This window comes from Vanacampus margaritifer, chromosome 2 (assembly GCF_051991255.1).
Source record: "Vanacampus margaritifer isolate UIUO_Vmar chromosome 2, RoL_Vmar_1.0, whole genome shotgun sequence".
Lineage (NCBI taxonomy): Eukaryota > Metazoa > Chordata > Actinopteri > Syngnathiformes > Syngnathidae > Vanacampus > Vanacampus margaritifer.
The window spans coordinates 4,121,728-4,148,910 of NC_135433.1; the positions used below are offsets into that span (position 1 = coordinate 4,121,728).

Genomic DNA, 27,183 nt, shown 5'->3' on the forward strand with positions numbered 1-27,183 from the left:
AGTTAACTCTCGATTAATCACAAATTTTATATCTGTTCTAAATGTACAATAAAAAAAAAAAGGTTTTCATATTCTTGATAACAAAAGTACTTTTAAATTAGGGGTATCAGGCGATTAAATGTTTTAATTGTAATTAATCGCATGACTTCACTAGTTATTTTTTTAATAAAAGAAGGATTAATAAAATAAAAGATTATTAATAATTACGGGCATCAGGCGATTACAATTTTTTATTGTAATTAATCACATGATTTCACTAGTTAACTCTCGATTAATCACAAATTTTATATCTGTTCTAAATGTACAATAAAAAAAAAAAGGTTTTCATATTCTTGATAACAAAAGTAGAAAAAAAACTAATAGAAATAGTTCAAATGAATTTTTGACGTCTATAGCCGTCAATGGCAGTGAATGAGTTAAAATATCCAGCGCATAATAGATTATAATGTCTTTACGTTTGTATGTGCTGCCCTGGAACGATAACGGCTCAACCTTCCGCTCACAAGGACAAGCACGCGTCCGCCGGGCGTGCGAAGTCAACCACACCTACAAAATCACCACTGTGCGTCCGAAGCTGTGCATCATCCTCGCTTTCGCCGGCAGTAAACGTCTTGTCTTGACCCTAAAAAGCCGGCGCAGTGTCCTTGGAGATGGAAGCCAGACAGCATTTAGCAGCTGCTGCCCTGCATAATTCACACGCACACATTGCCGGGAATTGTGTGATATAGATTATGTTTCAAAACCTGTTAAATGTTTGATTTGTGCTTCTTTATATTTCATGTGTACGAAAGAAAATCTCTATTAGGTTATGTGTTGTGAAGAGCTTGGATTCATTTACCATTTAAGCATTCGTCCGTCCCGAATCAACTCAAATGGGTTACTCATTTTACTTTTGCCGAAATATCGAGTCATGGTCCAAAAAAATGAAAAACCCAATTTGATCAATGCAGTAGTGCACTTATACAGAATTTTATCTACACCATATTTTTACTTTACTTTATCATACTTTTTTTTTTTGTTAAACATCAGTAGTCTACATATAGTCCTACATATCACATATCACAATTAAACACAATAAAAAGCACCATGTGTGAATCTAAGCAGCAAAAGTAGAGAGAGCCGACATGCGCATCAATGGCTAATGCTAAACGCCATCTTGGTCGACCGTTGAAATATATCACTAGAAAGCTCAGCTTGCATTGTCTTACCAGCGACTAGCGACCGTCGTGGACTACCCATGATTCTTAGATGCAAAAGCAGGAAGTGGTTCTAGTTCCGGCACTGATCTCAATATATGACTGGATAGCCCATAAACGCCCGTGCGATCCGTTGACGTCACAGGGCAGCCATCTTGCTCCTCCCATCTCGCGAGCAGACTACTGTCTAAGCTATACGCTATACGTACAGATTAGACATATACAGCTGGTGGTCACTATTTTCAACAAGTGGAAAAAATAACATTTAAAAAGTGGACGGTTGAAGACCCCTTTTTCTTTTATCGCTTAGTTCCTTCGACCCCAATATTAGATTTGCCAGAGGCATCTTATGTTGAATTGCAGTTATAATTCTTTAATAAAAATATTAAAGTTTCCTCCTGTGAAAATCATTAAGCATATCATTTATACATGTATTTAAGGCAAATTGTAAAATGTCTGAAGTCATCTTGTGTATGTTTAACAAATTTTAATCATAAATCGAACAAAGTTTTTACTAAGTACTGTCTCAAATGTTCTCCAATTTTGATGCTGTAAATGTATAGGATCGTACGCTGAGAAATGTTTCTTGGGAGGAGCAATATGGCGACCTTGCGGCTTCAAACGTCTTAGTCTTAGTCATATATTCAGATTAGCGAGTTCCGGTCAGCACCTGCTACGCAAGTCCTTCCTGCTACCCATTACATGCGAATGAGAACACAAACGTGAATTTGATAGTAAATAGGAAGGGATTTAACAGATGAATTCCCTTTTAATGGGATTATCGTATGAATTGCTATGACAACGGAGTGATTGACATACACATGACAAAAAACATGACCTGACCTGCGTAAAATCGTGACAAAACATTGAGACACCAGGATGTGTGACCCAAGACTGAAAATCGGTCCGGTCACCCTATACTAGGTTTAATTACCAGTTAGCTAGTTAGCTATGCCTGAGCCCAAAACCTTTTTTTTTTTGGTGTGTATACCACAATATAAAGGGCACAGAAGCCTGTTAGCTCGCAAGCTAGCTAGTGGCTAGCTGCTCTCGCCATGCCGTATTAATGCTGCATTCGAAGATGGTCAGAAGTCGGATATATCTGAGTTGTTTTTTCCCAGTTCCGACCTGAAAGCGTTCGAGGCGAAAGTAAACAACCAAAATGATTTTTTTTTTTTTTTTTCGTCCTCAAAACTCATTTTGACCACGAGCAAACTTGCCTTGTCGCAATTTTGCTTCATTTATTATTTTTTAATCTTATTTCATAAGCATTCCATACAGTTCAGTAGTTCACCGTATAATTTCGTGCAGGGAGATAGCGGCATAATAACGCATGTTGTGTATGTGTATATGTAAGTTCTGTAGAATTTTTATGATTGAAGAAAGCTATCTAGTTTTATACTGGACTAAATTGTGGTCTGTGTTTCCTCAGGGGTCGCCATTCTAGAGTGACGTCACATTGTAGTCCGTCGGTGAAGTCGGGGTACTTTTTTTTTTCCCGACTTCGCAAGTTAAATTTCTTAGTTCAAGGGGGCGTTCCCGTACACACTTCCTTTTTTTTTTTTTTTTTTTTTTTTTCTTTTTCAGGAGAGCTCAGTATTGTTCATTCAATTTGACATCATCATTGCTCTCCTTTTTTTTTAAAAAACAAACAAACAAATAAATTAAAAAAAAATAATAAATGTTTTTTACATACGTACACACTCTGAGAAGTCCGACTTCCGGCCATCCTCGAATGCAGCATAAGTCCCGCAACAACTCGATGGGATATAATTCAACCACCAGAAGCTTTAAGCCTAAATGGTATAATGATATATTTTTGTGGCTCAAACGTCGAGGAGTGTGTCAGCATAAGAACGTTGCTAGCCTACAGTACGTAGCATCCATTTTTCAGCAAAGACAAAGGCTCGATTTTTCCCTTTCATTCGCACTTTCATATTCATTTTGGACTATTTTATGTACTTGGAGATATTTTTTAATCATTCCAATTTGTCATGCATAAGTGCCAGAGTGTACTCTTTCTTTCTTTCCTTTTTTTACCTCTTACTTTTCTTTCATGCTATGTCAGACTTTGTTTGGCAAAAAAATTGCGGTTCTGCTTCTGAACAGAAATGACTGGAAGGCTTCTCTGCTCTTCTACCATTTTGCTGTTTTTAGAGTTTTGCCACTGAGGATTTTCAAGTAACCTACTTTTACCTCACTCCCTATTGTAGTCTACCTTGTATGTGTGGGGAAAAAAACTGCGCGCCTGTTCTCGTACACTAGGAGTTGATTCTCGACGCCGAGGACACATGGATCCGCCTGGAGGGGCTGCCCGAGACCACCGAGTTCACCGTCAAGCTGCAGGCGGCAAGGGGTCTCGACACCAGCGCTGTCGTCTCCACGACCTTCATTACAGGTGCACGTTTTCACAGTTGTAACTTGAAATTACTACAGTATTGCAATTGATATAATTGAGACTTCACTTTATTGTACATTCATTACGATTGATCCAGTTTTAGTACAAAGCATCTTAAACGCAGCTTCGGAGGGGCAAAGGGGGTGGGGGGGGGGGATAAAAATCCCTTTTTCCTCTAAGCCAGTACTTATTTCCAGGTGCCATGCCATGTATGCAGCAAAAGCTTCCAATCCTCTCAAGTATGTCAATGCTCCTCCTCCTCCTCCTCTGCTCCTCCCGCAGGGAGTCGGCTGTTTGCGACGCCTCAGAATTGCGCCCAGCACCTGCTGAATGGCGAGACGCTGAGTGGCGTATACACCATTTACATCAACAGGGACCCCAGCCAGGGCGTGCAGGTGTACTGTGACATGAGCACGGACGAAGGAGGCTGGATTGTAAGATGTTGTTGCACACATCGGTTGCGTAACACATTTGGTGACACTCAACACCACCAAATTATATATATATATATATATATTTTTTTTCTTTTATCACTGTTTTGTTCAGGTGTTTCAACGACGTCAGAACGGCCTGACGGATTTTTCCAGGAAGTGGAGTGACTACCGGGTCGGCTTTGGAAACCTGGAGGATGAATTCTGGTTGGGTAAGACTCACAGGCTTTATCACGAATGGTCAAAAAGCACATGCTGTAACCTCTGTTTGGTTTGAATGTACCAGTGGATCACAAACGTTTGACACCATATACCACTACAAAAAAAGTACTCCACTTTTTTCTCGCCATATCACCAACATTTAACTCATTTTTGCTCCCCAAAACTTATAAATACGTTCTATTTTAAATATAACCATGCTCCAAAAGACTTATTTATAAAAAAAAATGTAAGGTTTTTGGATGCTTTGATGCAGCCTTTGAAATGAAGACAATGCTTAATTACTACAAAAACGGCCAGCACGTGGCAGCAGAGTATAAGAGATCAAAAAGCTCTTCCCCCCATTGTTTTAAACAGGTTTGTGAATAATGATGAAACTTAGCTATATTCTAATGCTAATTGCTGCAAAATGGAAACAAGATAGAAATATACAGTACTTTTTTTTTCCTGATGAAAGAAGAGACTCTAATCTTTCTTTTGGTATGTTCCATGTTTTTTTAGCAATAGAAGACAATATTCTGTGGGCCTTGCAAAATCAGTCAAAATCCAGTAAAACAGCCGGGAGCGAAGGGGGTTGCTTCAGTGAAAATGGCTGCAGGTGAATGAGTTACATACAGTAGTGAAGTAAGCTCAAGTATTTTGCAACTGGCTTGTACGTGGCGGCCATGTTGGGGAGGTACGCTATGTCGCGGCCATGTTGGGGAGGTACGCTATGTCGCGGCCATGTTGGTGAGGTCAACGTTCCCATCAAATTAAATCATAGCGTTTTCATGCAGTTTATTTATTTATTTTTTTGGTCATGGACCTGAGAAATCCCAATCTATCACATTACTATGAATATAATAGTTCAATTTTGAGCATAATACATGAGTCATAAGGAAAATCAGCTTTAGAAGGTCAATTTTGGTGGAGCGTATTTTATCCGAGTGTGTGTTATACTTGCAAAATTACGGTATATTTATTTAGCTTTTTTGGGGGGGTCAAAGCAACTTGTAAACACTTGTTTTAAAAGGTGCTATACAAATAAAGTTTATTATTATTATTATTATTTAATATTTTTGTCAGCCAAGATTATGCACTGTTTTTATATGAACACTTCCCTTAACTCTTTGACTGCCAAAAACGTTAAATAACGTTTCGTAAAATCCTATGGAGGAGTGCCAAAGACGTTAAAATACGTTTTTTTTTCAAAACAGGTGAAACTAACCATTTTCTATTGTTGATTACTCAAAAACGGAATAAGGTAGAAACAAACTTTTTTTTTCTGATGGAAGATGAGAGTCCAATCTTGTTTTGGCAGTATGTGTGTTTCCATAGTCCAAACACATAATTTTCTATGGACCTTGAAAGATCAGTCAAAATGCTTAAAATCGGCTGGCACCCACGGCATCCCTTTTCTGAAAACGTCTGGCAGTCAAAGAGTTAATTAGACGAAAATAAAGAAGTGCACTTTAATAACGATTCATTTAACAAAATTGCACTTAAAAGTTAAACATAAAATGTAAATAACTAAATGTTTGAAAACAAACAGTTCTAAATAATTACATGTAAATGTCTAAGTTAAATCCAACTGAACTGTCCTGATTTGTTTTGCTTTATGTTTTGGTGACGGGTATTGGCACCCTCCGCGAGTACCCGATACCTTTACCTGGTATCGGTACTCGCCCATTCCTATTATCTTTTTATTAGTTGTCATCTTCTTAGTTTCTCTAGAAAGTAGAAACAGAGCTAGGCTTGGGTCACTTAATACGATTATTTGTGGAAGGTGATTAATAAGGAAATGATAGTGATTATTAGAAAAGCTTTAGCTAAGTAAATAATATCTATTTCAATCAATTGGTATTTTATGAGGCAGAAACATGTTGTAGGCATGGCAAGGCTTTTCACTTTGATGATTTGAAATCCCCACCACAAACATTCTGCAAAGACAAATCAACAAACAACTTCGCTGTTTTGATGCCTCTCGCCACTCATTATGAAATAATAATCATATTCATGACTAAATGTGCAAATGAGCTACCTTTCTGGAAATGCCACATTTTGTGTTGTTGTTGTTTTGCTGCAGATGATTAAAGGAGATTATTACATGAATATTTCATTAAGAACTTCAGAGGAAGAGAAAAAATGTTCGTTTTTTTTTTTTTTAGCTTCTTGATTAGAGAAATTAAATACAACCACAGGGAGTTTTCTGGTATCGCATTATCACCCCATTACAATGCTCACTTCTCACTTTTTTGGATCACGATACAAAATGGTTAAGGCAGGCGTGCATCCATTAGTGATAAGCTCACAATAATGTGTCATTTTTACATCAATCCATAATTGAGAACACTCTGTGATAGCTTTTTATTCAGCACTCCAGGCTTTTAGAAGAAGGTCTTAGTTAACATTGTATCTGAAAAAGAAATGATGTTGCAATAAAAGCTGTCTGCTGCTATGACTCAATCATTTATTTTTGCCGTTTTTCCAGCAAAGTGGAGCAATTTGCCCGCCATTGGCCGCGGTGTGCTGATCGAAATGTTATGTAAAATTGATGCACAAGAAGAAAACCAAAATAAAGCTGTCTTCTTGTTAGAAAGTTGAAGATGACGTTTGTTTCCCGGCTGCCTATATTTTGGCTTTTTTGACATTAAGTGTGTCTGCATTAGAACCTAAAAGCCTGTCTGTTACTTCCAGTGCACTTTAGGACGCAAGCGTAGTTCAAGGTTGCACTAGCTTTATTTCTTGGGCCCGATATGCGACATATTTTCCCTGTTTTCTGCCTTTTCGCCCTTCTGTCTCTTAACTCTTTGACTGCCAAAAACGTTAAATAACGTTTAGTAAAATTCTATGGAGGAGTGCCAAAGACGTTAAAAGACGTTTGTTTCAAAACAGAGGTGAAACTAACCATTTTCTATTGTGGATTACTGAAAAACGGAATAAGGTAGAAACAAACTTTTTTTTTCTGATGAAAGATGAGAGCACAATCTTTTTTTGGTAGTATGTGTGTTTCCATAGTCCAAACACATAATTTTCTATGGACCTTGAAAGATCAGTCAAAATGCTTAAAATCGGCTGGCACCCACGGCATCCCTTTTCTGAAAACGTCTGGCAGTCAAAGAGTTAAAAGCAGCCTAACGTCACCTCAGAATGTAGAGCGGCTCTTTGCTCCATTGTAAACAACCTTCCCACCCCACGCCATTAAACCGGTTCAGCCTCCAGGAAAATTGCTCTCTATTATATTGTATTTGGTCAAAACATACAGTAATGAGATCATTAAAGGGGAAGTCAACCCATTTATTTTATTTTTTTACAATAATACGTTCTATGCAGCCCCACTAGTCTAAATATGGTATTTTGGTTAATATTGTGTTAATTGAAAATGAGTTAAGCATCAAAATCCAGCCATTTTTATCCATCTCAGAGGGCGGCCATTTTGCCCACTTGCTGTCGACTGAAGATGACATCAATGTTCCTCAGGTCTCAGGTAACAACCAATCACAGCGCAGTTTTGGAAAACAGGTGAGCTTGTGATTGGTCGTTGCCTGAGCCCTGAGCAACATTGATGTCATCTTCAGTCGACAGCAAGTGGCAAAATGGCCGCCGCCGAGATGGATAAAAACAGCTGGATTTTGCTGCATAACCCATATTCCACAAATGTCATATTAATCAGAATGTCATGTTTAGACTAGTGAGGTCACAGAAGAAATGTGTAAGGTTGACTTCCACTTGAAATATAATGTCAAGAATGTTTGCATCAGTTCACTGGACAATGTGAACCCTCTGCTAAGCATGCCTTGGCCTCCTGGGGGCAGTCTAATACAAACATAGAGACATACATGGAGACGGTCACAGCTTCTCAATAAGCTGCAGTAATACTAGCGCATCTTAGAGCGTTTAGCATCATTTGTTAGCATTAAGCTAAAATGACGGTCTTGAGGCAAAGTAATGTGGTTGTTTTAAATACACACGTAATGCTCTGTTTTGTTGTTAGTTTGAGAGTAAACTCAAATAAACAGCGTGAAACTTCTTTTTTTTTAAAGAATTGGTCACTATCTGCACACTAACCGCTGTTTGTTGTCAAATTACTGCAGTTAAGGTGATTCCATTGCTAACTTATGGTGCCTGTCTCTTCAATTTGTGCTGTCAAATTAAAGCATAAAAAAATCATCCAGACAAAAGCTTGAAAAAATAAATAAATCTAAAAAGCACCGCTGTATGAAAGTGTTGCTAGAATGATTTAAAAGACAACCAAAGCTCCATTGTGACACTTAAGATTCCGACTCATAAGGATTGCATGACAGTGCCAATAGAAACGCTTGTCAAATGTGGACTCTCTGCTCCACTTGGGTCCACAAAAGGTCATCTCTGTCGGGACAGCTTTCCGTGAGAAAGTCCCAAGAGACTTTTACATTTTTTTCTGTGAGGTCGAATCCAATTTTATCAAAAGTCACAGTGGATTGAATGTTTGATATCTTCTGTGTGAGTCCAACAGCACTGCGGTATGTAATAAATGATGACGGAAGACCGACATATAAGCAATTATAAGACCTAGCTATGACATCAGGACATATTTTAACTCACAATTGTTTTTTTCAGATACATAATTTTAGTCTATCAGTCATAAATAACCTAAAAAATGTTTTATCGTAATTAATTGCACAACTTCAATAGTTAACTCACGATTAATTGCACATTTTATATCTGTTCTAAATTTATAATAAAAAGTACAATAAAATGTTTTTTTCTATGTTTTCATGCTCTTAACATAAAAGTAAAGAAAATGTTAAACTAATAGAAATATGGCAGCAGTTTTTAGTCATACAGTAATTTCATAGTAATTCATAAAATTTAGTTCAAATTCAAAAGATGTACTGCACTGTAAAAAAACGAGTGTGATATTGATTTGTGTTGAGGTGATTTTTCTCCCACTAGATGGCATAATTGCATTTGTAAGACGTTGGTGACAGCTCAGTGCATATTATTTTCATATTAAGATCTATCTAATCTTTAACATGAAGTAACTTGTGAAATTCTGCACATGTTTAAAATTGTAAAATACAACTTGACCCCAGTCTCCACAAATGTATGCATTATTATAAAATGTATTACTGCTAAACATTGACGTGGACGTGTTTGCTGCGTTGCGGCTGGAATTCCCGCAGTACAGGCTTTCCAAGTAAGGGGCGGTCATTAATCGCGCGTTAAAGGAATTTTAAATTAACTCAAAATTAAAGCACTCATTTTGACACCCCTCCTAAAAATAAAAGCCTTTTTACCTGTGCAGTTTACTGTGTGTATGTGGCAGACAAACACATCATCAATAATAATAAGTCTCCTTTAAGTGGCGTTTTGTTGGCAGCCATGTTTGGACAGTACACAGATGTTTAATGCTGATAAGAAAATTCTGATTAATAGACTTTGACATGAGGTTTAGCTTTCAAGATTGGTTTTATAATCGTTGTCCTCATTCCTTTGTAGCTGTAGTTTTAGAATTTTTTATGTTATTTATATATTTTTGACTTAATTGACACAGCTTACCCATGAGGTACCACAAGGTTCTGTTTCAAGTACGTTACTCTTTCATTTATATTTGCTTCCTTAAAGACCTCGGTTTATAAAAGGTTTCCATTCCCACGGTGATGGCGTACCACAGGCTTCTGTTTTAGGTCCATTACGCTTTCATTTGTGTCTGCTTCTGATTTTAGGGAGAACCCGGGTGCAGATGAGGTTATGCTGTCATTTATTAGCTTTTGGTGGATAGCTGTGGCCGGAAGGGAGGGCTCCTTTTTTGGGCGGGTGAGAAAGCTGCGGGGTCCAGGCAGGCATGGAACAGGATCCGAGGCAGGAGTGCAAGGAATAAGCTGCAGAAAGAAGGCAGACACAGGGAACTTGACATGAACTAATCTTCTTTTTATAAAATGCTTTTCTAACATCAACTAGTGGTGAAGGGGTAATTACTTACTGCCCCCGACAGTGTCATTCCTCTAATAAAACAGCACGTAGGTCTGTCAGCGTCTTTTGTCCAGCCCTACATGAGGTGGTAGGTTAATTTATTGTCCTTGTTAAGTGACATTCTAAAGTGTTAATACAATTGTAATTTTAAAATTCCGTCCCCAAAGTATCTCTATATTGAAACGTGTCTAAGGTTGATTTAGAGAAAAATGTTCTTGCTTTTATATCGTCCCGTCTGCACTATTGAAATAGTTTTTTTTTTCTTCTTTTTTTTTTAATCTGTTTAAATAGGAAGGAAGTGGACCGCATTCAGGTCACTTAGAACATGTCAAAGATTTATAACCCCCCCAAAAAAGCGCAGTTTCAGCCTTCCCTGATTTAGACTTCAAAATCTTCACCCTAAATTTGTCAGTAAGGTGGGGCTTTAGGACCCAGATGCGGGAAGGCAGAGCAAGGAGGCAGAGGTGCAGTCCAAAAGAGGTTTTAATATCAAATCAAAAAAAAACTAACTTCAAAGTACAAAACAAATGGAACTAACAAAACCTGAAGCAAAACATGAAAAAACAACTAAGGCGAGACTAACAACATGACATGGATCCGGATAAGGCAAAGAGGTCAGCGTGACGTGGCAAAAGACTTACGAACGTGGCAACAGCAAAAATGAACCGACACAGACAGGGGGGAGACAACCGACTAAATACACCAACACTAATGACATGACAAGACACACCTGGCTGAGGGCACTGATTGGATGACACATGAGGGTAATGGGGAAAGGTGGACACAATCAGGGTTGACACAGACACCTCATGAGGAAGGGCAAGTGACCAGAAACGAGAGGAGTCAGACTTTTCACAATAAAACAGGAAATGACAAGACAAGGGGAAAACATGACAGGGAGTAAACAAGACTAAAAATAAACATGACAAAATTTCTCATGTCTTGCATGTTCAAACACCTCGATGGCAGAGCTCAGATTATTTGAACCAGAATAAAAGAATCAAAGTGATTGTTTAGCACTCTACCGCGTTTTCCCTTCAAACCTGATAAAGGTTAAGGCACCACTGATTGCCACGCCCATCTAAGTGGGGTGAAATTCGTTCTCGGCATTTGACCCATCCACAGAGTGAGCAGCAGCAGGGGTGTGCGCTCGGGGATCATTTGGTGATCTAACCCCCCCCCAAATTCCAACCCTTAACTCATTCACTGCCATTGACGGGTATATACGTCATAAATTAATTTTAACCATTTCTATTAGTTTAACATTTGTTTCTACTTTTGTTAACAAGAGTATGAAAACCTAGAAAAAAAATGTTTTTTGTACATTTAGAACAGATATTAAATTTGTGATTAATCGTGAGTTAACTAGTGAAGTCATGCCATTAATTACGATTAAAAAAAAATATCACCTGACACCCCTAATTTGTAATAACCTTTTCTTTTTTTTTGAATAAATAATGATTGTAATTATTTTTTTCCAATTTTTTTACTAAAAAAAAAAAATTAGGGGCGTCAGGTGATTACCATTTTTTATTGTAATTAATCGCATGACTTCACTAGTTAACTCACGATTAATCACAAATTTTATTTCTGTTCTAATACAATAAAAAAAAATGTGGGAAAAATGTCAAACTAATAGAAAAAGTTCAAATAAATTTTTGACGTCTATAGCCGTCAATGGCAGTGAATGAGTTAATACTGAGTGTCAAGCAGGGAGGCAAATGGGTCCTGTTTTTTATAGTTTTTGGTATGACCCGGCCGGGGAGTGGACACACGACCTCCCAGTGTCAGGGCAGACACTCTACCACTAGGACACTGAGTTGGTTAGGTTTAGACATAGGTTTTCATTGTTTTGTTGGTATTCTGTTTCTTAACTTGCTTTTGTGTGCACTGGATTTTAGAAATGTTACTGAATTTGTCCTTTTGACAAGTTAATCAAATTTTTAAACACTTGAACTTGCATGAAAAAAAAACTGTCCATTTTTACAAGCACACGTATATTTATATTCAAGCTGTTTGATGCCATTCCCAGTAGCATTTTACTGTCAAGTTAAACATCAAGAATTACATATGCATTTAAAACAACGACATGCCTGACACAAAAGTCCGCTAGCTTAATGCTAGCAAGCAATGTGTAACGCCATAGATGTGCTTACAAATAGCATCAGTGTTGAAATATTGTTATAACCCTTCAAGCACAAAAAAAAGCTTTGCGTCTATAGACCTTAGCACCTTTTTAACAAAACTATTTGTTTTGTACTTCCTTGGTTGTCTATTTTTCCGTTTTTAATCCTTACTTAACAATAACTTGCAATTAACTTTGCTGTCGTCATTTTAACCCTGGAGAACCCACGGGGTCAAATTTGGCCCCTATAAATTCTGCTAAAACAAATAACAAAGACCTTTTTTTTTTTTATACAAATTTAACTTCAAAAGTCCAGAGTGCCACTTCTGACCCCTGCATTGGGCCATCTAGTGGATGAATATTGCACTTACATGAGCCAGAGTGGTGGTGACAAGATGGCTGGCAACAAACATGCTGTTTTGTTGAGCTGGAAATCAATCCAAACAAAAGCATCTTCTCAGCAAACCATCAGATGGTAAAATTGTGTTTTTTTTGTTAATCTATTTCATATCATGTTGCAGAATGCCTAGGAGTATGTTTTATATATATTTTTTGATAAATTAGCAACTCTGAGCTAGTTAAAAAAAAAAAAGGGTTAAAATTGAAAAAACATATATTTGGGTGTTCAGTGAACTTATAGCAGTCATTTAATGTATAATTCAGAATTTTCCAAAGAAGAAAAGGCTTCTTGGGTTCTCCAGGGTTAAATAGCGCAACATTTTCAGACAAAACAGATAGAATTGCAATACTCATTGACCTTCACTATTCTTAGCGCCGACTCCCATGGAGAGTCATTTTCTCCATACACAGAACGGTCATATTTAACAGCATAGAACTGTAGAAACTGCAGATTAAGCTCCATTGTTATGTATTGTATTTTGCAAATGGCCACCAATAAGGCTGTCTGGTCCAGTGCCATCCCTCTTCCTTTGTGTCATATTCACGATGTAATAACCCAGAGGAACCACACTTATTATAATTACATACTATCTCAATTTTTTTCTCTCTTTAGATTCCTCTCCCTTTTTCCCCGCGTGTGTGCAATGACGATAATAAAAGGCGACAAGGTGATTTTACTGCTAATGTTATAGGAGGAGAACTCATTGGCGTGGCAAAAATGCATTTTTTAGCAGCGGGGAGCGTTTGGAATACAGCACGGACTCTTGCCGTGAAAGTGTTCAAGGGAGAAATGTTTATAGGCTGATAATGCAGTGATGATATGCAATGCAAATTAAAAACGACGGAACTTTATATCCAGCTTGATTACTACAATTTATTTATTTTTTTACCACCACATCTCTCTGTCACCTTAAGTGCCTTGGGCTTGTACCGTAGATTAGATTTGCTTCCCACTGACGTATTACAGCGGAATTGCTCGTCCTTATCAGCTGAGGCTTTGGGGGTGTAAGATTATATCTGCAAAAAGTCCAGTGGAGAGAGAGGCTGCTCGTAGATGGAAGCACCTTAGCTTTTTGGAGTAGAATTGCGGAGGCATTCTGATCTCTCAGGTCAACACGACGCCTTATCAACTGTCACAAGAAAATCCTATCTGGAAATAGCAATCTGAACGACATGTCTTCCAAAGCTATGCAATGCCTCGCATTTGTCATTCCTTGCCAGTGTTACGCATCCATAAATACACCTCACAGGTTAACTGCTGAAAAAGATACAGTACTGTGACACACAACAGTGTCCCCCAGCTATATTGCGCTTTATCACTGGTGCTCCTTCTTGTTGGCACATTGGTTGTATTTTTACTCTCGTCATCAAAACATCATTTGTCATTTTGTACATTAAATTGAAGCTTAAAGTGTTGGTCTGAAATTTGTGTTCCTCTCCTTTTCAAATTTATTGTAAAATAAAAAAAAAGGCAATTCACAATCAAAAGCATTCTGACATATTGTGACAACCAACCCCGTCACAGGGATAGTTGTCACACTATGAGACTGTTTGTCACAATGTTACTTAAATGGGGAAACAAATTTTAAGAGAGCAGAACTAGATTTGAAAATGTATTTACATTGAGCAAAAAAAGCAAACATTTAACACAAAATGTGCAAGGCACATGAAACATGCCCAGTCTACCGTATATAAAACAACTGACATGGATTGGTCGGCTACTTCTCCAGCAACAATTATTTTTTAGTAAGTAAATTATATCTGAGGCTTTGACGGTGCTCTGGATGGACATGACATCTACGTCAAGCACTTCTTTGTTTTCAGTATATTTTCAGTTGTCTTTCAAGTCGCGTAAAAAAAGCCTGTTGGAAAAAATACTGAGATGTCAAATGTATTATTTGACAAAAAACACATGAAGTCCTTACATCAAGTTTAGTTGACTTACTCCATCGAAGTGATCTCTGATCTCATTACAATAAATTTCAAAACCACAATTTGAGAGACATCGGCAGCTGCTGGCGAGATATAAAGAGTGTGACAACCAAGCGGTGTGACAACCAACCACATTAATGACCCAAAATTGCCCCTTCAGAATCCAGAAAAATCCACATTCATGACTTACAACAGAATGCTGTGATATAGCAAAGAATGTCAAAGTGGCCCTTGCACTCTTCGATTTTTCCAAATGTGGCCCTCTGAGGAAAAAGTTTGGGCACACTTGGTTTAAAGCATGTGGAAAGGGTACACTGTATTTAAAAAAATTTACAATGTTTCATTCTTGTTGTGCAGGTTTGGACAACATCCAGCGAGTTTCCGCTCAGGGTCGCTACGAGCTGAGGATCGACATGAAGGATGGGCAGGAGTCAGTTTACGCCAACTATGATAAATTCTCCCTTGGAGATGCCAGGAACTTGTACAAGCTCAGGATAGGAGAGTACAATGGCACCGCCGGTACGTGAATCTGATATTACACAAAACATATATTTTCGTTTTATCTCAACCAGGATTCGACCAGGCATATATCCTGTACACGAATGTTGAAAAAGTCCCTTTAACCCTGGAGAACCCAAGAAGCCTTTTCTTCTTTGGAAAATAATGAATTATACATTAAATGACTGCTATAAGTTCACTGAACACCAAAATATGTTTTTTTCAATTTTAACCCTTTTTTTTTAACTAGCTCAAAGTTGCTAATTTATAAAAATACATACTCCTAGGCATTCTGCAACATGATATGAAATAGATTTAAAAAAACAACAACACAATTTTACCATCTGATGGTTTGCTGAGAAGATGGTTTTGTTTGGATTGATTTCCAGCTCAACAAAAACAGCATGTTTGTTGCCAGCCATCTTGTCACCACCACTCTGGCTCATGTACGTGCAATATTCATCCACTAGATGGCCCCATGCAGGGGTCAGAAGTGGCACTCTGGACTTTTGAAGTTCAATTTGTAAAAAAAAAAAAAAAAAAAAAGGTCTTTGTTATTTGAGTAGCAGAATTTATAGGGGCCAAATTTGACCCCGTGGGTTCTCCAGGGTTAAACCTTGAAATGTGGAATACTGCTGAACCATGTCTCCCAAACACGTGGGAAAATGTATTTGCACGTTCCGTCCTTCCTTCTCCCCGCAATCATCACAACCATAAGCTGCATTTTACCTTTATGATTATAATCCTGTCAGCCTGTATACATCGTTTTACCACCTGCCCCTTCTTTACGGTCGTCGGATCCTGTTGCCGTTCCTTGCAACCCTGGCAACTGACAATTCTAAAAACTCTCTGCTTTCCCGTGAACGCAGGTGACTCTCTGAGCTACCACCAGGGACGGCCCTTCTCCACTAAAGACAGAGACAACGACATCGCTGTCACTAACTGTGCCTTGTCCTACAAAGGAGCTTGGTGGTACAAGAACTGCCATCGAGCCAACCTCAACGGGAAGTACGGCGAGTCCAGACACAGTCAGGTCAGTCTAAATGATGAATCAATAAGTAAGGCGAGGCAAGGCGAGTTTATTTGTATAACACATTTCATACACAAGGCAACTCAATGTGCTTTACGCAAGGAAAGACATCACCTAAAAACATCAACAAACACAGCAGTTAACAACATTCAGAAGCAAAGAAGCGAAAACAACATTTAACCCTGGAGAACCCAAGAACCCTTTTCTTCTTTGGAAAATTATGAATTATACATTAAATGACTGCTATAAATTCACTGAACACCAAAATATATGTTTTTTCAATGTTTTTTTCAATGTATTCCCTAATTTAGGATTAGGGCGAAATTTGACCCTTTGGGATTTAGGGGTATCATTTCGAAAAATCAGAATAACAAAAACTGTCAGTAAACTATTTAGAATTTAAGAAAATAATCAATCAAATACACAGCTACATTGAACAATATATATTTTTTGTTTTATTTGTTGCATTTTAGCCATCTTGTCACCACCACTCTAGCTCATGTAAGTGAAATATTCATCCACTAGATGGCCCCATGCAGGGGTCAGAAGTGGCACTCTGGACTTTTGAAGTTCAATTTGTTTAAAAAAAAAAAAAAAAAAAGGTCTTTGTTATTTGAATAGCAGAATTTATAGGGGCCAAATTTGACCCCGTGGGCTCTCCAGGGATAATTATTAATAGAAGAACATACAATAGGTGGGTTTCCAACCACCTACAGTATTTTTATTGGAATTTTCAAGAATTGTGAGAAAGAAACAGTATGGAAACGCCAGAAATTCAAAAAAAGGCCCAAAGTTCGCAAAAAAGTTTTGACGCTGGGAGGGGGTGGTTTTTGAAGCGTATCGAAAAAAGGAAAATGCGCATTTTGGCGATGGAAACAAGTTTTGCGAATAAGCGACTGCAAGACCGGTCGCACGTTTTAACCGATACTACGTCACACGCACGTTTGTGGTCACAATAAATGGCGGATGATAAAGTAAGATATGTTTGGGGAGACGAGAAAACACGATTATTTTTATAATTAATTAAAGAAAACATGAATACGATTTTCGATGGCTTTATTAACGTCAGCTCTCAATGTAACGACACGCTTCACTTCCATGCGGGAGGGAAGCCAACAAGACAAACGACTTCCGTTCAGTCCGTCAAAAGCAACATTCCCACCCGGAACTCCCCATTGTCCCAAAGTTCTGTCACTACAACGACATCTCGCGGCGCATATTTGCAAAAGAAGAGCGGATGCGTAAGTCGCATGTCTGTTTTGCGCATTTTCACAAAATTCGCATAAAAATTTCTAAACATTTGGATGGAAACCTGACTATTGACAATGTTAAAACATTAGACAGCAAACAAAAAACATTAAGCGTAAGGACGTTTATAATGAGGAAAAGAAAAAAAAACATGATTTAAAAATGTTTAAAAGACCTTCATCAAAGTTTTTAACCTGGATTTAAAAGCATTTACATGCTGTTGGCAGCTTGCGCGCAGCATAACAAGCTAAATACAGCTTCACCGTGTTTACTTCGAACTCTGGGTTCCACTCGTTGGCCCAAGTCTGCGGATCACAGAGCCGTGCCGGGTTTGTATTCAATCAGCATCCAGCATCAAACCTTAAGGCGCTGTTAAGCCTCAAGTATAGTCGTGTGTCGTCTACTTGAACAAATTCATTAGGGGAGAAAAATAGACACTAGTAAGTTAGACACTATTGTTGATGCGCAGTTCACCGCTGTGCCCGTTTGAATTCTTAGAAATAGAATTTTATTGTAATTGCTTGTCACAAGTGTAAAGCTATGAAATTTATTGTATAGATTCGAGCCGTCCAAGGAACATGAAAAGACAGTGACAGCTAACAGATGAGAACAGGAGGGCTGACAGCTCACCAGGCAGCGCCTCGATTTCTTAGATGAGAAAGAGAGAAATGAATGGGGGGGGGGGCTTGGGATCTGAAAGAAAAAAAACACAGAAGCACAGAGTTACAGAATGATAAAATATATAAAACTTGAAGACTTGCACATGTGGGGGGAGGGAAGGTTTTGTACGGGGGGGGGGGGGGGCTATCCACCAGCTGCAGAACTTCAAGGCGAGCACATCCACAGCTCACGTGGACTGTCACCGGGCGGAGGAGAGGGGGTTGTGGGCGAGCCAATGAATGTGTGTGCATAAATCTGTGTCCTCTGCCCCAGTCGGCACACCAAAACATATCATCTCGTTGCCATGGAGACAACCTCGGCTGGCTGATAAAGGGGTTTTGGTAACGGGCTGACAGTCATTTTGGTCAGCATTGAGTCTTTTCCTGTGACTGTCAATGGGAGGGTGGGGAGGCGGGTCAATTCGCTGAATTGGCAATCAATTCTTCAAGACGAGATGCCAACTTCTCCAAAGTCACTCGCATCCAGCCTGTGATTGAGCGCACTTGAGTGTTGATGGCTCGCAACAGACCATCATGGGTTGGCTATGGAAGGTGAAAGATTCAATCTCTCCGGACTAGACATCCTCGACCAAAGTGCCCTTGAGCAAGTCACCAAGCGCCCGACAGCCCGTGTGTGTGTGTTTTCTCCACTTAAAGAGCCGGTTCAAATGCGTCTAATGTCTCTTCAGGGGCTAATTAGATAAGTGGATGTGATTGAATCTCCACACTGGCCGCTCTGCTTGGCCTGCCGTTGGATTTCTAATGAAAGGTCATACTTCCCAAAGACCGTAACTGCTCCAGCAGTTGTCCGCCCATTATGAGACGTGATATTTATCGATCCAAACTGTCTGCCGCGGTCCCCCGGGGCATTGCACTCTCGGAAATGATTGAATTCATCCTGGAGCAGGCGGGCAGGTGAATTATGTGCAGGGAAAAAAGCCACAGTTCATCACAGCGGCTGTTTGTGTACGTGTGTTTGTGTGTGTTAAGTGTGTGTGTAGGACGCGACCGGTCCTCCTGACAAGCTCCTGATGTCTTTGAGCCTGGTGCCGGGGCCGCGTCATGCCAAGTGGCAAAGCCTCTAGAGCGTTCCCGCCTGCCTTGTTAGCTTTCCCGCTGTCCTTTTGAGAGGCGAAGAAGCCATAAAAGACAGACATGGAAGCTGCAAGAGAGAAATATAGTCAAACTTGACCTTTTTGAAAACTCGCCTCAAAAACTGCGCAACCTAAGTAAAAACGTCACCTATTCGCAACTATGTGTATTTTTTGCAGTAAGATGACACCCAAACGGCCTTCATTGCAGGCACTACACACCGAACGACATGACGGAAGGAGAACGAGCGCAATGTTGCGTAATGTGTGGGGTTACAATTTGGAATTTGAATCGCAGCTTGTTTCCTGTTCTGCTATTATAATATAGCTACAGGGGCTCTGGCTAAAGGGCTAGCTAGTAAAGTTTTGTTTCAAAGTTAAATGACGAAATACATTGGGAAAGGGGCTGTCCAATTAGTCAAAAATCAATTACAAATGTCAATTATTACACTCCACAATTACAAAATCGGCATAATCGTAAACAAAAATAAAATATTAACTCATTTGCTCCCAAAAACGTATAAATATGTTCTATTTTTAAATGATTTAAGTGTCCCAAAGACGTATTTATATGTTTTTTTATGTTTTCTTTTATGCTAGAGCATACAGAAGGTTTTGATGCAGCCTCTCAACTGCAGAGAATGGTTGAAGAAATTGTAGTTATTACAAAAAACGGCCAGCAGGTGGCGGCAGAGCACAAGAGATCAACCAGGGTCATGTTGAAAAAAAGCTATTTTCCCCACAGTTCTAAACAGATTTGTGAATAATGGTGAAACTCGGTTATATTCTAATGCTAATTGTAGGTTCACAATATTCTGTGGGCCTTGAAAAATTTGTCAAACAGTAAAACAGCCGGGAGTGAAGGGGTTGCTTCAGTGAAAATGGCTGGGAGTGAATAAGTTAATACTAATTTTGAGTTGTTTTTATGTTTGAACTTTTTTCATTTTAAAATGACTAATTAAAAAATTTGTTTGGTCCAGAAGGAACTTGCATAATTATATTGTTTCAAATAAATATATTAGTCGTAATATTTTTTACGTTTAAACATTGTCTTGTTTTGTACCCAAAAAAATGCAATTATTACCAAATCAATTGTGATCAATATTTTCTTCATAATCGAGCAGGTGGTCAAAAAATTCCATTTTGAGATTTCTAAAAGTGAAGTGTATGAAAATCAGTGATTAGTAGACAATTAGCTAACGTGTTTTTATCCGACTCGTAGTGTGCGCGTCTTGGAAAACGTGCCTGAAAATAACCCGGAGCTCTTGCTTCTAATGTCATTTCACAAATGATTTATAAAAATCCACATAGCAACCAATAATAGTTGAAAATCGGTCATAACGTGCGGCCATGTTGCCCGACGACGACGGCAGGTTAATCCTGACCTTATAGCTTAAGCATCATTGGATAGGATATTGGATAGGCGTGTCTTTTTCTAAAACGACGTCGTCTTGCTCTTGCAGGGAATTAACTGGTACCACTGGAAGGGGCACGAGTTCTCCATTCCCTTCGTGGAGATGAAGATGAGGCCGTTCAACTTCCGCAGCATCAGCAGCAAGAGGAGGCGGTCGGCGCCCGTAGAGGTGCCAGTATAAGCGGCCGTGTGAGCGCCCCTCCCCCGACTGAGAGGCGGAGACGGATTGCGTTCGGACGACTGTTTTGATGGCGCGCGTCTCATTGACGAGAATTTGTGTATCGTGCGTTACATTTTGGATTGGAAGTTGAAAGTTAAAAAGTGAAACTGTGACTGATTATTTTTTAACGGGAATGTGAAAAATCTGGTCTTTTTTTTTTGTCTTCATTTTTTGTAAAACAAAAATTTCTTCTTTTTACATTTGGATGGCCGATTGAATATGGAAAGAACGAATGATTAATGTATTGACAAGGCTGCTGTGGCAATGAGGCACTTTCCTTAACTCATTCAAACCCAAAAACGTGTAAATACGTTTTTTTAATATTTTGTCCTTCACTCCCAAAAACGTATTTATACATTTTTTATGTTTTTTTATGCAAGAGCTTCTGGCATGAAGAGGTGGCTTATTAAGAAGAAGAAGATTCTGGTGGCCTTGCAAAATCAGTCAAAATCCAGTAAAACAGCCGGGAGCGAAGGAGGTTGCTTCCGTGAAAATGGCTGGGAATGAATGAGTTGAGCAAAATCCATGCCTTTTTTGTGAAATGAATGCAACGAGTGTTTGTCCATCTGCTAACGGCAGCAAGCATGAAAGCAAAACATCGTCTGATCTCCATCGGTCTCCGCCTGGCATCCACGTCGAGCCGTCTTTCCCCGCTGTCCGTCCTCCCAGGAGATAAAGACACTGTATGTAATTTATTCAACTCTTTGAATGACATTTCTTCTGTTTTCTGTAAAAAACTAAAGCCGACAAAAACAATAACGAGGATGTGCTATTTTAAACCATTAACGATAACACTTTTAACAGCAACTATAAAAGGTCGTAACTGTAAGATATATAAATATATTTTTATAACTGATATCGTGGCAAAGGTCCATCGCATTTGATTTGATGCCTTTACATGATTAGATTCGTGTGAACCGGACAACACGGGCCTCTTTTACACAGAATGGCATGGAAACAAAATGGCGGGACAAAGTTGTGCCAGAATGACTCCACCTGGATAGGGTTGGGTTCATTTGACCTTCTCCGAACGAGCTGCAGTCCGTGTCAAATCTCCAACGCGGCTGTAATGAGGAATCTCTGTGTAAAAGACAGGAACATTCAAGTTCCGATTCACAAATCATGTCTGATTCGTCCACTACATTATACAATAATTGTGTCCATTAACAATATATTGATTTTTTTTTCTTTGTCTTTATTGAATTGACTTAATTTCTTTTTTTTGTTGCTTTTTAGTTTAGTTTCAAGCCGAGTACGTGAGTGTTGTATCTTGTTGTAGTGATGGTTTGAATACCAAAGATGCGAACCGTAAGACGAGATGTAAAATTGTCAAAAAGACGAGCATCAAACGATGGCAGTCAGACGGTTTTGGGGTCCACTGCTCGGACGGTTTGCACGATTTCTTTAAAACAATTAAAAGGGGCATAATATGCAGCATTTCACTTTTGTATAAGTAGTTGTGGGCGGCGTGGCTCAGCGGCCTCCCAATCCATAGGTTGTGAGTTCGATCCCATGGCATCGTCAAAGTACCCCCAGTTGCTCCTAATGCTGCGTCATGAGTAGTCGAATCTGAAGCGCTTTGAGGGAAAAGTGGAAAAGTGCTACATAAATAAAGTACAGGTTTTTTTTATGTGTAGTTCTCCTCAAAAAATGTTTCCCAGATGGAGCTGTCATGGCCACTGGGAACACAATGCAAAATGTAGCCTGGAGCCCTTTTCACACTGCGCTTGCTCTGCAATGCAAAATGACTGGTTGCCAGCGTGCCCATATTTGGAAGCGCTGACATAGCAGCCTACCAGGAAGTAAAAAAAGGAGTTTTTGCTGCTGGTTAGACGGCGCCTCGATAAGATGAATCCTTCATTGTTGCCTGACCTGACTTTAAAGTAAACACGTTTTTTAATACTTTGTCCTTCACTCCCAAAAACGTGATTACACGTTTTAATGTTATTTTTTTTTGCAAGATCATACAAAATATTTTGATGCAGCTTCAGCCATGAAGAGGTGGCTTAAACCAATGGTAGTTATTACAACAACAAAAAAACGTCCAGCAGGTGGCAGCAGAGTAAAAGAGATCAGCCAGGGCCATGTTGCAACAAGCTCTTTTTAGTTTTCACCAGGAATGTGAATAACGATGAAACTTAGCTATATTCTAACGCTAATTGCTGCAAAACGGAAACAGATACAAATGTACTTTATTTCCTGATGAAAGAAAAAAATCGAATCTTTCTTTTTAGTAGGTTCCATGTTTTTATAGCAAACATATGTTTTGGCTGCAGAGCACAACAGATCAACCAGGGCCATGTTGAAAAAAAAAGCTATTTTCCCCACAGTTCTAAACAGATTTGTCAATAATGATGGAACTCGGCTATATTTTAATGCTAATTGATGCAAACTGGAAACAGATAGAAATATACTTTTTTTTACCTGATGAAACACTCTAATCTTTATTTTAGTAGGTTCACAATATTCTGTGGGCCTTGCAAAATCCAAAAAAAATCACTGGATCAAAATCCAGTAAACCCGCCGGGAGCGAAGGGGGTTGCTTCAGTGAAAATGACTGCGAGTGAATGAGTTACGAAGGAGGAGGTGAACATGAGCAGCAACGGGAAAAAAAGCTCGGCTGCTAAATACGACATGAAAAGAGCTTCGCGGTGCAAATATGTAGACACATGTTCAAAACTAGGCAGCTGGCAAAAGATTGACTTACCCGTAGTTTAATTTCACATTTGATGTGTGGTAACTATTTTTATCCTGGCAATTAAACAGTCACTTTTTGCATAATATGCCCCCTTTAAATCTGCAACCTGACCTCATACTGTCAACACAAACGCGTCTTTTCTGGCCTGGAAAAAAAAAAAGGGAAAAAATCCTCCTTCAGCGCTGACTGAACGCAACCTATTCATCTCGTGTCCTCGTGTAGACGTGAAGACATCTCGTCTTTTGATGCTCTCCTCTTTTTAGAAGCAGACCAAAAACCTTCTCTTTTTTTTCCCCCAATCGTACTGACAACACCGCATGTCCACTAAACTGCAGTCACACGCGTCTTCATTAGGACACGTTTGGCCGTCTGGGTTCAAGTCTTAAGTGTTGTTAATCTGACATGGTGACATTTCCCAGGGTTCCGTTCCGTGCGTCGTCTCCCGTCGTGTAGCTAATGTAATCTTTGTGTGTTCTTATTGCATTAACCAATTAGAGCCAGTTTGTCTCCGGACGTCTTTGGGAACAAAGGGAACGTTGAATGTTTTTTCTTTGAACGTTACGTCAGTTCATTTCACTTTTCAAATGATTTTGGATTTGGTACAAAAAGTAAAGACTGTAGCGGGAAAAAGAAACATTGTTTTAAAATTGTCTTTTTCATTTGACTCATTAAAACTAATGTTAAAGTGGAAGTCAACGTTAAACTTGACAATAATATGTTATATATGACATCACTAGTCTAAACATGACATTCTGGTTAATTACATTTGTTGAATATGAGTTATGAAGCAAAATCCAGCCGTTTTGATCCATCTCAGGGGGCGGCCATTTTGCTCACTTGCTGTTGACTGAAGATGACATCACAGGAGCTCAGGGCTCAGGAAACGACCAATCACAGCTCTGTTTTCTGAAGCTTAGCTGTGATTGGTTGTTACCTGAGCAACTGTGATGTCATTTCACTCGACAGCAAGTGGGCAAAATGGCCGCCCCCTGAGATGGATAAAAACGGCTGGATTTTGCTGCTTAACTCATATTCCACGCACGCAATATTAACCAGAATACCATAGACTAGTAAGGATGCATAGAACATATTATTACCCCCCAAAAAAAATTTGTGTTGACTTTCCCTTTAACATTTCCAGTTTGAAATGACAACACGAACATTAACATAACTATGGAGTTCACCACAATTTGAATTGTTTTTTAATAGAATTTATGATGGACGTGTAATCTACCAATTTGTGTATGTCTAAAAACTTTGATGCAGCAATTTGATTTCAACAAACATTAAAGTAACAAATGAATATTCCAGAAATTTCCCTTGAAGTTTCTAGCTGCTAATACAAAGGTGGTTGTTTATTTTAATTCAACCAAACACAACTTGGCATGGGCCGATTACCGATTTGACGGTTTACCGTAGTTTTAAAAAATCAAGCTTTCAATAACTGTGAACGCTGGTACCTTAAGGGGACGTCTAAGAAGGGCACAATGTGATTGGCTGCTTGCAGGGTTCAGTAAACGGGCTGCTTCTTTGAAGTGAATTGCCTGGAGTTCGTTTTTTGTTTTTTACCTCAGAGGAGGTGGAAGGAGGGAGCAAGACGAAAGAGACATTGTGCAAACATGGATGACTTTTTGTGATGGTGTCAAATGTCCTGAAAAAACACAATACAATGGTGTCAGTGGGTACTAGTTAGCCCCAAGGACATGAGTAGCTCACGGGTTTGTTCTAAAAATAGCTCACACTTTGACCAACTAAGAAGAATTAAAACAGAAAAAGGATGTTAGCGTTTATTTATTTAAACTTAGCACGGTACATAGTCAATATTATGTTTGAAAATACATTTGTAAAAATTATGTTTTTATTTACCTAAATATTAACTCATTCACTTCCATTGACGGCTATAGACGTCAAAAATTCATTTGACCTATTTCCATTGACGGCTATAGACGTCAAAAATTTCCATTAGTTTCACTTTTTTTTCCCCACTTTTTTTAACTGAAGTATGAAAACCTAGAAAAAAAATATTGTTTATTTAGAAGAGATATCAAATTTGTGATTAATCGATAGTTAACTAGTGAAGTCATGTGATTGATTAAAATTAAACATTTTAATCGCCTGATGCCCCTAATTAAAAAAAATGAAAATAATTAAAAATTTGGGGCGTCAGACGATTAACATTTTTAATTGTAATTAATCACATGACTCTAATAGTCATTCACGATTAATCACAAATGTTATATCTGTTGTAAATGTACAATAAAAAAATTCTAGGTTTTCATACACTTGTTAACAAAATTGGAGATTTTTTTTTTTTAAACTAATAGAAATAGTTCAAATGAATTATTGACATCTATAGCCGTCATTGGCTGTGAATGAGAAAAAAAATCTATATATGTAATTGTAATACAGTGATACCGCAATAAAAAAAAAAATTACGGTCAACATACTGTCAGAATCTAATATTAGCCCATGCCTAAACACAACACACTTTCTTTTTTTTTTTGCAATGACAAGAGAACCACTGCAGCTTAATTTCCTTTCAGGCGACTATACAAGTGGTTCATAAGAAAATGTCCTCATCTCTTTGTCATCAACGTTCATGGTTTATTTTTGCAGGTGAACTTTTGTACTAAGTGTAACATTGTACATTACGCAGTTTTGAAACGTCGCCCTGTAAATGTAAAATTTTGGCAAAATGTACCGTTGCCCTGTCGAGAGAAAAAAAAAAAGATGATGTGATACATGCTGAAAACTTGGGATTTGTTGTTGGATACCCTTGGATATTGCTGTCAAGATTTAGCTCTAGTTTGACATAAACGTGTACTATATTGTTCCTTTTTTAATACATTTTCTACATATTAATAAAATATTCAAATAGTCAACTTCATGTGTTGTTTTTACTGATAAAATAATGAAGTGCAAAGATGATTTTGACAATCTCAGCATTTGTGTGTGTGTGTGTGTGGGGGGGGGGGGGTTCTCAAAATGTGGATTTTGGAAAAGTGCTCTTGATATGTGAATAGGTCAGGAAGTTGCTCAAAGTGGCCTTGAGGATGTTTGTGAATGGAGCACTTAAAACATATGCTGGGGGTATAAAAAAAAGAAGTCTACACACCGTTTTCAAATGCAGAGTTGGTGTGATCTAAAACAAAAAAAAAGTTGAATGATAATAAATCGTTTCTAGACTTTTTCCACCATGAATGTGATTTATTACAAGTATTATTCAATTATTAATATTATTTTTATGATATGAAAATAAAAATAAACAACTAAGATCACACCCTTAATTCTTTGACTGCCAAAAACGTTAAATAACGTTTAGTAAAATCCTATGGAGGAGTGCCAAAGACGTTAAAAGACGTTTGTTTCAAAACAGAGGTGAAACTAACCATTTTCTATTGTTGATTACTGAAAAATGGAATAAGGTAGAAACAAACTTTTTTTTCTGATGAAAGATGAGAGTCCAATCTTTCATTTGGTAGTATGTGTGTTTCCATAGTCCAAACACATACTTTTCTGTGGACCTTGAAAGATCAGTCAAAATGCTTAAAATCGGCTGGCACCCACGGCATCTCTTTTCTGAAAACGTCTGGCAGTCAAAGAGTTAATGTGGCTGTGTTGAGGATTAGCCAATCACATTCAAACTTGGTGTCAGCAGGCACCTGCCACAATTTTACATTGCCTTTGATTA

At 38.5% G+C, this 27,183-nt stretch overlaps 1 protein-coding gene across 5 annotated transcripts in view; it reads left to right on the top strand.

Moving 5' to 3' along the window:
- Nucleotides 1-26,374, top strand: part of tnr (tenascin R (restrictin, janusin)) — a 238,953-nt gene extending 212,579 nt beyond the window's left edge. For all 5 annotated transcript variants that reach the window (XM_077555881.1, XM_077555885.1, XM_077555883.1 and 2 more), the window contains 6 exons: nucleotides 3,462-3,594; nucleotides 3,877-4,028; nucleotides 4,141-4,237; nucleotides 14,992-15,153; nucleotides 16,002-16,165; nucleotides 20,624-26,374. In XM_077555881.1, the coding sequence (XP_077412007.1) occupies nucleotides 3,462-3,594; nucleotides 3,877-4,028; nucleotides 4,141-4,237; nucleotides 14,992-15,153; nucleotides 16,002-16,165; nucleotides 20,624-20,755 (840 nt within the window). In that variant the 3' untranslated portion in view covers nucleotides 20,756-26,374. The remainder of the gene's footprint in view (nucleotides 1-3,461; nucleotides 3,595-3,876; nucleotides 4,029-4,140; nucleotides 4,238-14,991; nucleotides 15,154-16,001; nucleotides 16,166-20,623) is intronic.
- Nucleotides 26,375-27,183: the final 809 nt, after the last annotated feature.